Source organism: Lepisosteus platostomus, chromosome 5 (assembly GCF_059453375.1).
Source record: "Lepisosteus platostomus isolate fLepPlt1 chromosome 5, fLepPlt1.hap1, whole genome shotgun sequence".
Lineage (NCBI taxonomy): Eukaryota > Metazoa > Chordata > Actinopteri > Semionotiformes > Lepisosteidae > Lepisosteus > Lepisosteus platostomus.
In genome coordinates this window covers 1,399,767-1,411,344 of record NC_142615.1, presented here as the reverse complement: position 1 = coordinate 1,411,344, position 11,578 = coordinate 1,399,767, and the positions used below count along the sequence as shown (strand labels likewise).

General features: G+C 56.1%; 1 protein-coding gene across 1 annotated transcript in view; it reads left to right on the top strand.

Moving 5' to 3' along the window:
• Positions 1-11,169, top strand: part of ehmt2 (euchromatic histone-lysine N-methyltransferase 2) — a 22,502-nt gene extending 11,333 nt beyond the window's left edge. The window contains exons 13-27 of the mRNA XM_088632999.1: positions 344-529; positions 1,308-1,390; positions 1,546-1,652; positions 1,755-1,877; positions 3,399-3,500; positions 3,803-3,907; positions 4,199-4,353; positions 5,327-5,494; positions 6,005-6,149; positions 7,552-7,629; positions 8,846-8,961; positions 9,064-9,150; positions 9,410-9,488; positions 9,604-9,779; positions 10,398-11,169. Coding sequence (XP_088489125.1) covers positions 344-529; positions 1,308-1,390; positions 1,546-1,652; positions 1,755-1,877; positions 3,399-3,500; positions 3,803-3,907; positions 4,199-4,353; positions 5,327-5,494; positions 6,005-6,149; positions 7,552-7,629; positions 8,846-8,961; positions 9,064-9,150; positions 9,410-9,488; positions 9,604-9,779; positions 10,398-10,578 — 1,891 coding nt within the window. The 3' untranslated portion in view covers positions 10,579-11,169. The remainder of the gene's footprint in view (positions 1-343; positions 530-1,307; positions 1,391-1,545; positions 1,653-1,754; positions 1,878-3,398; positions 3,501-3,802; positions 3,908-4,198; positions 4,354-5,326; positions 5,495-6,004; positions 6,150-7,551; positions 7,630-8,845; positions 8,962-9,063; positions 9,151-9,409; positions 9,489-9,603; positions 9,780-10,397) is intronic.
• The last annotated feature ends 409 nt before the right edge of the window (positions 11,170-11,578 follow it).

Genomic DNA, 11,578 nt, shown 5'->3' with positions numbered 1-11,578 from the left:
GCCCCCTGGTGGTCCCACTCACACCTCTCCCAGGAGTCTCCCCTCCAGGCACTGGCCAGGCTCCCCCTGCTGGGCTCCAGTGGGCTGTGAGCTGGGTGAGAGCGCCCCCTGGTGGTCCCACTCACACCTCTCCCAGCAGCAGCCTCAGCTCTCCTCCCAGGAGGTCCCTCATGGTCCTGTGTGAGGTCCACACAGGTCCACACAGGACCACACAGCTGGGTTAACAGCTGGGCGATCGGCTCCTACGACCTCCCGACCTGAGCACAGGGGACCCCCGCCGAACGGACGGGGGGTTCACTGCGCTGGCTGATCGCCGCGCCCTCTCTCTCGCCCCGTCTCCCAGCGCCAGGATGCGGGGCGGCGGGGAACTGCGGCGGACGGCGCGGTCCGCGCCCCCGGCCGACCCCGTGGACAGTATGGGCCCCTCGGTCACCCTGCCCAGCGGCAGCCTGGTCTGCCCCAGCGTGCTGCCCGCCGGCCCCAGCAGGGCGGCGATACAGAGGGCCATTCTCACCCAGGATACCGAGAGGTACGTGCGTCTGCGTGCGAACCCTGTCCCGTGCGTGGGGATAACTCCCCGTTCCTCGAGTGCGTGGTGAATCGCACAGGTGTTTTCTCTTTGCTTCCCGATTCCCGCGCGTTGTTAACGACTACCCCTGACTTCCTGTCGACTGCCCCTGACTTCCTGTCGACTGCCCCTGACTTCCTGTCGACTCCCCCTGACTTCCTGTCGACTGCCCCTGACTTCCTGTCGACTGCCCCTGACTTGCTGCCCCTGACTGCCTGCCAGCTGCCCCTGACTTCCTGTCAACTCCCCCTGACTTCCTGTCGACTGCCCCTGACTTCCTGTCGACTGCCCCTGACTTGCTGCCCCTGACTGCCTGCCAGCTGCCCCTGACTTCCTGTCAACTCCCCCTGACTTCCTGTCGACTGCCCCTGACTTCCTGTCAACTCCCCCTGACTTCCTGTCGACTGCCCCTGACTTCCTGCTGGCTGCCCCTGACTTCCTGCTGGCTGCCCCTGACTTCCTGCCGGCTGCCCCTGACTTCCTGGTACTGACTTCCTGCCGGCTGACTTCCTGGTCCTGACTTCCTGCTGGCTGCCCTTGACTTCCTGCCGGCTGACTTCCTGGTCCTGACTTCCTGCTGGCTGCCCCTGACTTCCTGCTGGCTGCCCCTGACTTCCTGGTCCTGACTTCCTGCCGGCTGACTTCCTGGTCCTGACTTCCTGCTGGCTGCCCTTGACTTCCTGCCGGCTGCCCCTGACTTCCTGCCGGCTCGTTAACGGCTCTCCCCTGTGCTGACCAGGAGGAAGAAGCTGCGTTTTCACCCCAGACAGCTGTACCCTGCCGCCAAGCAGGGAGAGGTCCAGAGAGTGCTGCTCATGCTGAGTGAGTCCCCTGAGCTGACCGGCTCTCTGTCCGCCTGTCCTCTCTCTCTCTCTCTGTCCTCTGTCTGCGTGCCCGTCTGTCCTGTCCTCTGGGGCGACCCCTCGGTGCCCCTCTGTCCTCTGGGGTGACCCCTGCTCTCTCTGTCTCCCCGCCAGTGGAGGGCATCGACCCCTGCGGTCACTCGGATGGCCAGAACCGGCGCTGTGCCCTGCACGCCGCCGCCCAGAGGGGCCTGCTGGAGATCTGCTACCTGCTCGTCCAGGTGAGCGCCGGGCACACCTGGGGTGCGTGGGGAGGGGGGGCTCTGGGGGGCCCTCGTTTTCGTTAACGCAAGAGATCCGCCTCCCCCCCGGTGTGTTTTCAGGCGGGCGCTAAGGTGGACGCCCAGGACAAGTCGATAAGGACCCCGCTGCTGGAGGCCATCATGAACGGACACGTGGAGGTGGTGAAGTTCCTCATCCGGAGCGGAGCCTGCGTCTTCCACGCCGTGAGAGCCCTGCCGACACCCCCGTACTGCACTGCTGGCACCCCCATATTACACTACTGACACCCCTGTACTACACTACCGACACCCCCGTACTACACTGCTGGCACCCCCATATTACACTACCGACACCCCCATATTACACTACCGACACCCCCGTACTACACTACTGACACCCCCATATTACACTACCGACACCCCCGTACTACACTGGTGGCACCCCCATATTACACTACTGACACCCCCATATTACACTACCGACACCCCCATATTACACTACCGACACCCCCATATTACACTACCGACACCCCCGTACTACACTGCTTGCACCCCCATATTACACTACTGACACCCCCATATTACACTACCGACACCCCCGTACTACACTACTGACACCCCCATATTACACTACTGACACCCCCATATTACACTACTGACACCCCCATGCTACACTACCGACACCCCCATATTACACTACTGACACCCCCATATTACACTACTGACACCCCCATATTACACTCACATCATCCTCAAACTACACTGTCAGGAACCCAGTATTACACTTTCATCACCATTATTATACTGTCATTACACAGCGATCCCAGAGCTATTACAGTGTTACTACACCATTATAACACTGTCATTACACAGCGATCCCAGAGACAGCTATTACAGGGTTACTAAACCATTATAACACTGTCATTACACAGCGATCCCAGAGACAGCTATTACAGTGTTACTACACAATTATAATGCTGTCATTACACAGCGATCACAGAGTACGACAGAGCTATTACAGTGTTACTACACCATTATTATACTGTCATTACACAGCAATCCCAGAGCTATTACAGTGTTACTACACCATTATTATACTGTCATTACACAGCGATCCCAAAGACAGCTATTACAGTGTTACTACACCATTATTATACTGTCATTACACAGCGATCCCAAAGACAGCTATTACAGTGTAACTACACCATTATTATGCTGTCATTGCTCAACAGTCACAGCAGCAGAGTTATTACAGTGTCACTGTGACTTTGTTACACTGTTATTACACAGCGATCGCAGAGTACGAGAGAACTATTATGGTGTTACTACACTGTTGTTACACAGTTATAACACAGCGAACGCAGAGTACGAGAGAGCTATTACAGTGTTACTACACCGCTGTTACACAGTTATTACACAGCGATCGTAGAGTGCGACAGCGCTATTACGGTGTTACTACACCGTTGTTACACAGTTATTACACAGTGATTCCAGAGTACGAGAGAGCTATTACAGTGTTACTACATCGCTGTTACACAGTTATTACACAGCGATCGTAGAGTGCGACAGCGCTATAACAGTGTTACTACACCATTGTTACACATTTATTACACAGCGATCCCAGAGTGCGACGGCGCTATTACGGTGTTACTACACCGCTGTTACACAGTTATTACACAGCGATCCCAGAGTGCGACGGCGCTCTGGCGCGGAGACGCCTCTGACCCCCTGTCCCTGTTCGTCCAGGAGGAGGACGGCTCCACTGGACTCCACCACGCCGCCAAGCTGGGCAGCCTGGAGATCGTGAACCTGCTGCTCAGCACGGGGCAGGTGGACATCAACGCCCAGGTCAGCCGGCCTGCGTGCCCCCCTCCCCTCCTCCTGCCTGTCTCTCTCTCAGCCTGTCTCTCTCTCAGTCGGACAGTGGGGTCTGGCCACCCCGAAGCTCTGGGCTGCCCGTCTTTCTCTCGGCATTAACCTGTCTCTCTCTCAGTCAGACAGTGGGGTCTGGCCACCCCGAAGCTCTGGGCTGCCTGTCTCTCTCTCGGCATTAACCCGTCTCTCTCTCAGTCGGACAGTGGGGTCTGGCCACCCCGAAGCTCTGGGCTGCCCGTCTTTCTCTCGGCATTAACCCGTCTCTCTCTCAGTAGGACAGTGGGGGCTGGACCCCAATAATCTGGGCCGCGGAGCATCGGCACATCGACATCATCAAGGCCCTGCTGGCCAGGGGGGCCAACGTGTCTCTGAAGGACAAGGTGGGGGTCAGCGCCTGTCCGTCTAGCTCTCTGTCCACCCTGCCTGTCTCGCTCTCTCTCTCGATAGCCACACGGCACCTGTCTCACTCTCTGTCATTACCCACAATGCACCTGTCTCTCTCTCTCTCTGTCATTACCCACACTGCACCTGTCTCTCTCTCTCTCTGTCATTACCCACACTGCACCTGTCTCTCTCTCTCTCTGTCATTACCCACACTGCACCTGTCTCTCTCTCTCTGTCATTACCCACACTGCACCTGTCTCACTCCCTCCCCCCCGTCTCACCCTCAGGAGATGAACGTCTGTCTGCACTGGGCCTCGTTCGCGGGCAGCGCGGACATCGCCGAGCTCCTCCTCAACGCCGGCTGCAACCTCCACGCGGTCAATCTCCATGGTGACACGCCCCTACACATCGCCGCCCGGGAGGGGTACTTGGACTGTGTCACGTGAGTGTCTGTATTAACCCCCCTCTCTCTCTCTCTCTCAGTGCAGTGTTCATGTACTGGAGTGTCCAGTCAGTGTGTCTGTATGAACCCCTCTCTCTCTCAGTGCAGTGTTCATGTACTGGAGTGTCCAGTCAGTGTGTCTGTATGAACCCCTCTCTCTCTCAGTGCAGTGTTCATGTACTGGAGTGTCCAGTCAGTGTGTCTGTATTAACCCCTCTCTCTCTCAGTGCAGTGTTCATGTACTGGAGTGTCCAGTCAGTGTGTCTGTATGAACCCCTCTCTCTCTCAGTGCAGTGTTCATGTACTGGAGTGTCCAGTCAGTGTGTGTGTATGAACCCCTCTCTCTCTCAGTGCAGTGTTCATGTACTGGAGTGTCCAGTCAGTGTGTCTGTGTGAACCCCTCTCTCTCTCTCAGTGCAGTGTTCATGTACTGGAGTGTCCAGTCAGTGTGTCTGTATGAACCCCTCTCTCTCTCAGTGCAGTGTTCATGTACTGGAGTGTCCAGTCAGTGTGTGTGTGTGAACCCCTCTCTCTCTCAGTGCAGTGTTCATGTACTGGAGTGTCCAGTCAGTGTGTCTGTATGAACCCCTCTCTCTCTCAGTGCAGTGTTCATGTACTGGAGTGTCCAGTCAGTGTGTCTGTATGAACCCCTCTCTCTCTCAGTGCAGTGTTCATGTACTGGAGTGTCCAGTCAGTGTGTCTGTATGAACCCCTCTCTCTCTCAGTGCAGTGTTCATGTACTGGAGTGTCCAGTCAGTGTGTCTGTATGAACCCCTCTCTCTCTCAGTGCAGTGTTCATGTACTGGAGTGTCCAGTCAGTGTGTGTGTGTGAACCCCTCTCTCTCTCAGTGCAGTGTTCATGTACTGGAGTGTCCAGTCAGTGTGTGTGTATGAACCCCTCTCTCTCTCAGTGCAGTGTTCATGTACTGGAGTGTCCAGTCAGGGTGTCTGTATGAACCCCTCTCTCTCTCAGGCTGTTCCTGTCCCGGGGTGGCGATATCGAAGTGTGTAACCGGGAGGGTGACACGCCCCTCTCTCTCGCCCAGCCCCACTCTCCCGTCTGGGTGTCCCTGCAGATCAACAGGAAGCTGCGCCGGGGGATCGCCGAACGCATCACTCGCACTGAGAGGATCATCTGCAGGTCTGTGTCTCTCTCAGTGTGTGCATTAACCCCTCTCGCTCTCAGTGTGTGCATTAACCCCTCTCGCTCTCAGTGTGTGGATTAACCCCTCTCGCTCTCAGTGTGTGGATTAACCCCTCTCGCTCTCAGTGTGTGGATTAACCCCTCTCGCTCTCAGTGTGTGGATTAACCCCCCTCTCTCTCAGTAATGTGTATTAACCCCCCTCTCTCTCAGTGTGTGTATTAACCTCTCTAGCTCTCAGTGTGTGTATTGACCTGTCACTCTCAGTGTGTGTATTGACCTGTCTCTCTCTCAGTGTGTGTATTAACCCCTCTCTCTCAGTGTGTGTATTGACCCGTCTCTCTCTCAGTGTGTGTATTAACCCCTCTCTCTCAGTGTGTGTATTAACCCCTCTCTCTCAGTGTGTGTAATAACCCCTCTCTCTCAGTGTGTGTATTAACCCCTCTCTCTCAGTGTGTGTACTGACCTGTCTCTCTCTCAGTGTGTGTATTAACCCCTCTGTCTCTCAGTGATGTGGCTCAGGGCTATGAGAATGTCCCTATCCCCTGTGTCAATGGAGTGGACGATGAACCCTGCCCCTCTGACTACAAGTACATCTCAGAGAACTGTGAGACGTCCAGCATGAACATCGACAGGAACATCACACACCTGCAGGTAAACACACACATATACACCTGCTGCAGGTACACTCACACCTGCAGGTAAACACACACACACCCTGCTGCAGGTACACTCACACCTGCAGGTAAACACACACACACCCTGCTGCAGGTACACTCACACCTGCAGGTAAACACACACATATACACCTGCTGCTGGTACACTCACACCTGCAGGTAAACACACACATATACACCTGCTGCAGGTACACTCACACCTGCAGGTAAACACACACATATACACCTGCTGCAGGTACACTCACACCTGCAGGTAAACACACACATATACACCTGCTGCAGGTACACTCACACCTGCAGGTAAACAAACACATATACACCTGCTGCAGGTACACTCACACCTGCAGGTAAACACACACATATACACCTGCTGCAGGTACGCTCACACCTGCAGGTAAACACACACATATACACCTGCTGCAGGTACGCTCACACCTGCAGGTAAACACACACATATACACCTGCTGCAGGTACACTCACACCTGCAGGTAAACACACACATATACACCTGCTGCAGGTACACTCACACCTGCAGGTAAACACACACATATACACCTGCTGCAGGTACACTCACACCTGCAGGTAAACACACACACATACACCTGCTGCAGGTACACTCACACCTGCAGGTAAACACACACACATACACCTGCTGCAGGTACACTCACACCTGCAGGTAAACACACACATATACACCTGCTGCAGGTACACTCGCACCTGCAGGTAAACACACACACATATACACCTGCTGCAGGTACACTCACACCTGCAGGTAAACAAACACATATACACCTGCTGCAGGTACACTCACACCTGCAGGTAAACACACACATATACACCTGCTGCAGGTACGCTCACACCTGCAGGTAAACACACACATATACACCTGCTGCAGGTACGCTCACACCTGCAGGTAAACACACACATATACACCTGCTGCAGGTACACTCACACCTGCAGGTAAACACACACATATACACCTGCTGCAGGTACACTCACACCTGCAGGTAAACACACACATATACACCTGCTGCAGGTACACTCACACCTGCAGGTAAACACACACATATACACCTGCTGCAGGTACACTCACACCTGCAGGTAAACACACACACATACACCTGCTGCAGGTACACTCACACCTGCAGGTAAACACACACATATACACCTGCTGCAGGTACACTCACACCTGCAGGTAAACACACACATATACACCTGCTGCTGGTACACGCACACACACGCGTGCTGCTGGTACACACACACACACATCTGCAGCGGGTGAACAGGGAGGTTTCGATGGCGGTTTAACAGTCATTTACACACTATTTCAGCAGTCGTTTCACACAGAATGTACCTCATCTTTTCTCCCTGCCTGTCAGCATTGTAGCTGTACAGACGACTGCTCCTCCAGTAACTGCCTGTGTGGACAACTGAGTATCCGCTGCTGGTATGACAAGGTACCGTGTTTCTCTGTGTGAGGAGTGTCTCTGGGGTCTGTGTGAGGGGTCTGGACTCCTCTCTCTGTGTGAAGAGTGTCTCTGGGGTCTGTGTGAGGGTCTGGACTCCTCTCTCTGTGTGAAGAGTGTCTCTGGGGTCAGTGTGAGGGTCTGGACTCCTCTCTCTGTGTGAGGAGCATCTCTGGGGTCTGTGTGAGGGTCTGGACTCCTCTCTCTGTGTGAGGAGTGCCTCTGGGGTCTGTGTGAGGGTCTGGACTCCTCTCTCTGTGTGAGGAGTGTCTCTGGGGTCTGTGTGAGGGTCTGGACTCCTCTCTCTGTGTGAGGAGTGTCTCTGGGGTCTGTGTGAGGGTCTGGACTCCTCTCTCTGTGTGAGGAGTGTCTCTGGGGTCTGTGTGAGGGGCTGGACTCCTCTCTCTGTGTGAGGAGCGCCTCTGGGGTCTGTGTGAGGGGCTGGACTCCTCTCTCTGTGTGAGGAGCGCCTCTGGGGTCTGTGTGAGGGTCTGGACTCCTCTCTCTGTGTGAGGAGTGTCTCTGGGGTCTGTGTGAGGGTCTGGACTCCTCTCTCTGTGTGAGGAGTGTCTCTGGGGTCGGTGTGAGGGTCTGGACTCCTCTCTCTGTGTGAGGAGTGCCTCTGGGGTCTGTGTGAGGGTCTGGACTCCTCTCTCTGTGTGAGGAGTGTCTCTGGGGTCTGTGTGAGGGTCTGGACTCTCTCTGTGTGAGGAGTGTCTCTGGGGTCTGTGTGAGGGTCTGGACTCCTCTCTCTGTGTGAGGAGTGTCTCTGGGGTCTGTGTGAGGGTCTGGACTCCTCTCTCTGTGTGAGGAGCGTCTCTGGGGTCTGTGTGAGGGTCTGGACTGCTCTCTCTGTGTGAGGAGTGTCTCTGGGGTCTGTGTGAGGGTCTGGACTGCTCTCTCTGTGTGAGGAGTGTCTCTGGGGTCTGTGTGAGGGTCTGGACTCCTCTCTCTGTGTGAGGAGTGCCTCTGGGGTCTGTGTGAGGGTCTGGACTCCTCTCTCTGTGTGAGGAGTGCCTCTGGGGTCTGTGTGAGGGTCTGGACTGCTCTCTCTGTGTGAGGAGTGTCTCTGGGGTCTGTGTGAGGGTCTGTGCTCCTCTCTCTGTGTGAGGAGTGTCTCTGGGGTCTGTGTGAGGGTCTGGACTCCTCTCTCTGTGTGAGGAGTGTCTCTGGGGTTGGTGTGAGGGTCTGTACTCTGTGTGTGCAGGATCGCCGATTGCTCCAGGAATTCAACAAGATCGAGCCTCCCCTGATCTTCGAGTGTAACCTGGCCTGTTCCTGCTGGAAGACCTGCAAGAACAGAGTGGTGCAGGCTGGGATCAAGTGAGTGCTGGCGGTGCTGCTGTTGTGTGTGTTGTCGGCGACGTGTTTGAAAGTCTCTCCGGCCCTCAATCCCCCCTCTCTCCTCTCTCCTGTCTCGCCCAGGGTGCGTCTCCAGCTGTACCGCACAGCGAAGATGGGGTGGGGCGTCAGAGCTCTGCAGGATATCCCTCAGGGCAGCTTCATCTGCGAGTGGGTGTCTCCCCGTTATCTCTGCATCTCTGTCTCTCCCGTCTCCCTCTGACAGTCTCTCTCTCTCTCCTTTCTGTCTCTCTGTCCTGCCTGTCTGACAGTGTCTCTCTTTCTCCTGTCTGTCTGACAGTCTCTGTCCTGTCTGTCTCTGTCTGTGCTGTGTTGTCTGTCTGACAGTCTCTCTATCCTGTCTGTCTCTCTCTGTGCTGTGCTGTCTGTCTGACAGTCTCTCTCTCTCTCCTGTCTGTCTCTCCCTCAGATACGTAGGGGAGCTGATCTCAGATGCTGAAGCTGATGTCAGGGAAGACGACTCCTATCTCTTCGACCTGGATAACAAGGTGACCTGTCTCTCTCTCTCTCTCTCTCTGTGCCTCCTGTCTAACCGCCTCTCTGCCCGTCTCTCTCTCTCTCTCTCTGGTCGGTAACGCCCCTCCCCTCTCCCGCCCCCTGCAGGACGGGGAGGTGTACTGCATCGACGCCCGGTACTACGGCAACATCAGCCGGTTCATCAACCACCTGTGTGACCCCAACATCATCCCCGTGCGCGTCTTCATGCTGCACCAGGACCTGCGGTTCCCTCGCATCGCCTTCTTCAGCTCCCGGGACATCCTGACCGGGCAGGAGCTGGGGTGAGACGGGAGACACACAGGGGACTGGGGACAGGAGAGAGACAGGGGAGAGACAGGGGAGAGACAGGGGAGAGACAGGACACAGAGAGTGGGGTTCCCTCGCATCGCCTTCTTCAGCTCCCGGGACATCCTGACCGGGCAGGAGCTGGGGTGAGACAGGAGACACACAGGGGACTGGGGACAGGAGAGAGACAGGACACAGAGAGAGAGAGAAAGAGAAAGAGAGAGAGAGAGACAAGAGACAGGAGAGACACAGAAAAGAGAGAGGCAGGAGATAGGAGAGAGAGGGAGACAGGAGAGGAGAGAGACAGGAGACACAGAGGGGACTAGGGACAGGAGAGAGACACAGGAAAGAGAGAGACACACAGGAGAGAGGGAGACAGGAGACACAGAGGGGACTAGGGACAGGAGAGACACACAGGAGAGAGAGAGAGACAGGAGACACAGAGGGGACTAGGGACAGGAGAGAGACACAGGAGAGAGGGAGACAGGAGAGAGAGAGACAGGAGACACAGAGGGGACTAGGGACAGGAGAGAGACACAGGAGAGACAGCCAGATCCGTTCACACTCTGATGTCCAGCCTCTCCCTCCCTCCCTCTCTCTGGCCCGCGGCGCAGGTTCGACTACGGCGACCGCTTCTGGGACATCAAGAGCAAGTACTTCACCTGCCAGTGTGGCTCGGAGAAGTGCAAGCATTCGGCCGAGGCCATCGCGCTGGAGCAGAGCCGCCTGGCGCGGCTGGAGACCAGCCCCGAGGCCCTGCCCGAGCCCCCGCCCACACTGCCCGCTGCCCCCTAGAGGGCTGGCTGTCTGTCTGTCTCTGTCCGCCCTCCTGGGCCCCCGGCTGTCTGTCTGTCTGTCTGTCTGTGTCCACCTGCCTGCCTGTCTGTCTGTCTCTGTCCGCCCTCCTGGGCCCCCGGCTGCCTGTCTGTCTCTGTCCGCCCTCCTGGGCCCCCGGCTGTCCGTCTGTCTGTCTGTGTCCACCTGTCTGTCTGTCTGTCTCTCTCTCTGTCCATCTGTCTGTCTGTCTGTCTGTCTGCACAGGTGCATTGGGATCTGTATCCCTCTGTGCCTGTCTGTCTGCTCCATGTCTCTCTGTGCCTGTCTGTCTGCTCCATGTCTCTCTGTGTCTCTGTCTGCCTGCCTGCCTTTTGTCTCCCAGTGCCTGTCTGTCTGCCCACCCTGTGTCTCTCTGTACCTGTCTGCCTGCCCTGTATCTCTCTGTGTCTGCCCTGTGTCTGTCTGTCTGCCCTGGATGTCAGAAGCAGCCTGCAGTGAGCTGTTGACTGTTTTAATAGCCCCCCAGTCCAGCTGGTGCCTGTTTTATTAGCCCTCAGTAGAGTTGTCATCTGTTGTGAGTTTTTACTGAATAAAGAGCCTTTCTCTCTCCTTGTGGACTCTGCCTCTGTCCCTGCCGAGCGAGACACTCCTCGTCCAGCCTGGGGACTGACCGGCCCAGCTGGACCTCAGCGACACAGCTGACCAGTAGCTCAGCGACACAGCTGACCAGTAGCTCAGCGACACAGCTGACCGGCCCAGCAGGACCTCAGCGACACAGCTGACCAGTAGCTCAGCGACACAGCTGACCACTAGCTCAGCGACACAGCTGACCACTAGCTCAGTGACAGCTGACCAGTAGCTCAGTGACAGCTGACCAGTAGCTCAGCGACACAGCTGACCAGTAGCTCAGCGACACAGTAGCTCAGTGAGATAGCTGACCGATACCTCAGTGACACAGCTGACCAGTAGCTCAGCGACACAGCTGAACCTCAGTGACACAGCTGACCTCAGTGACACA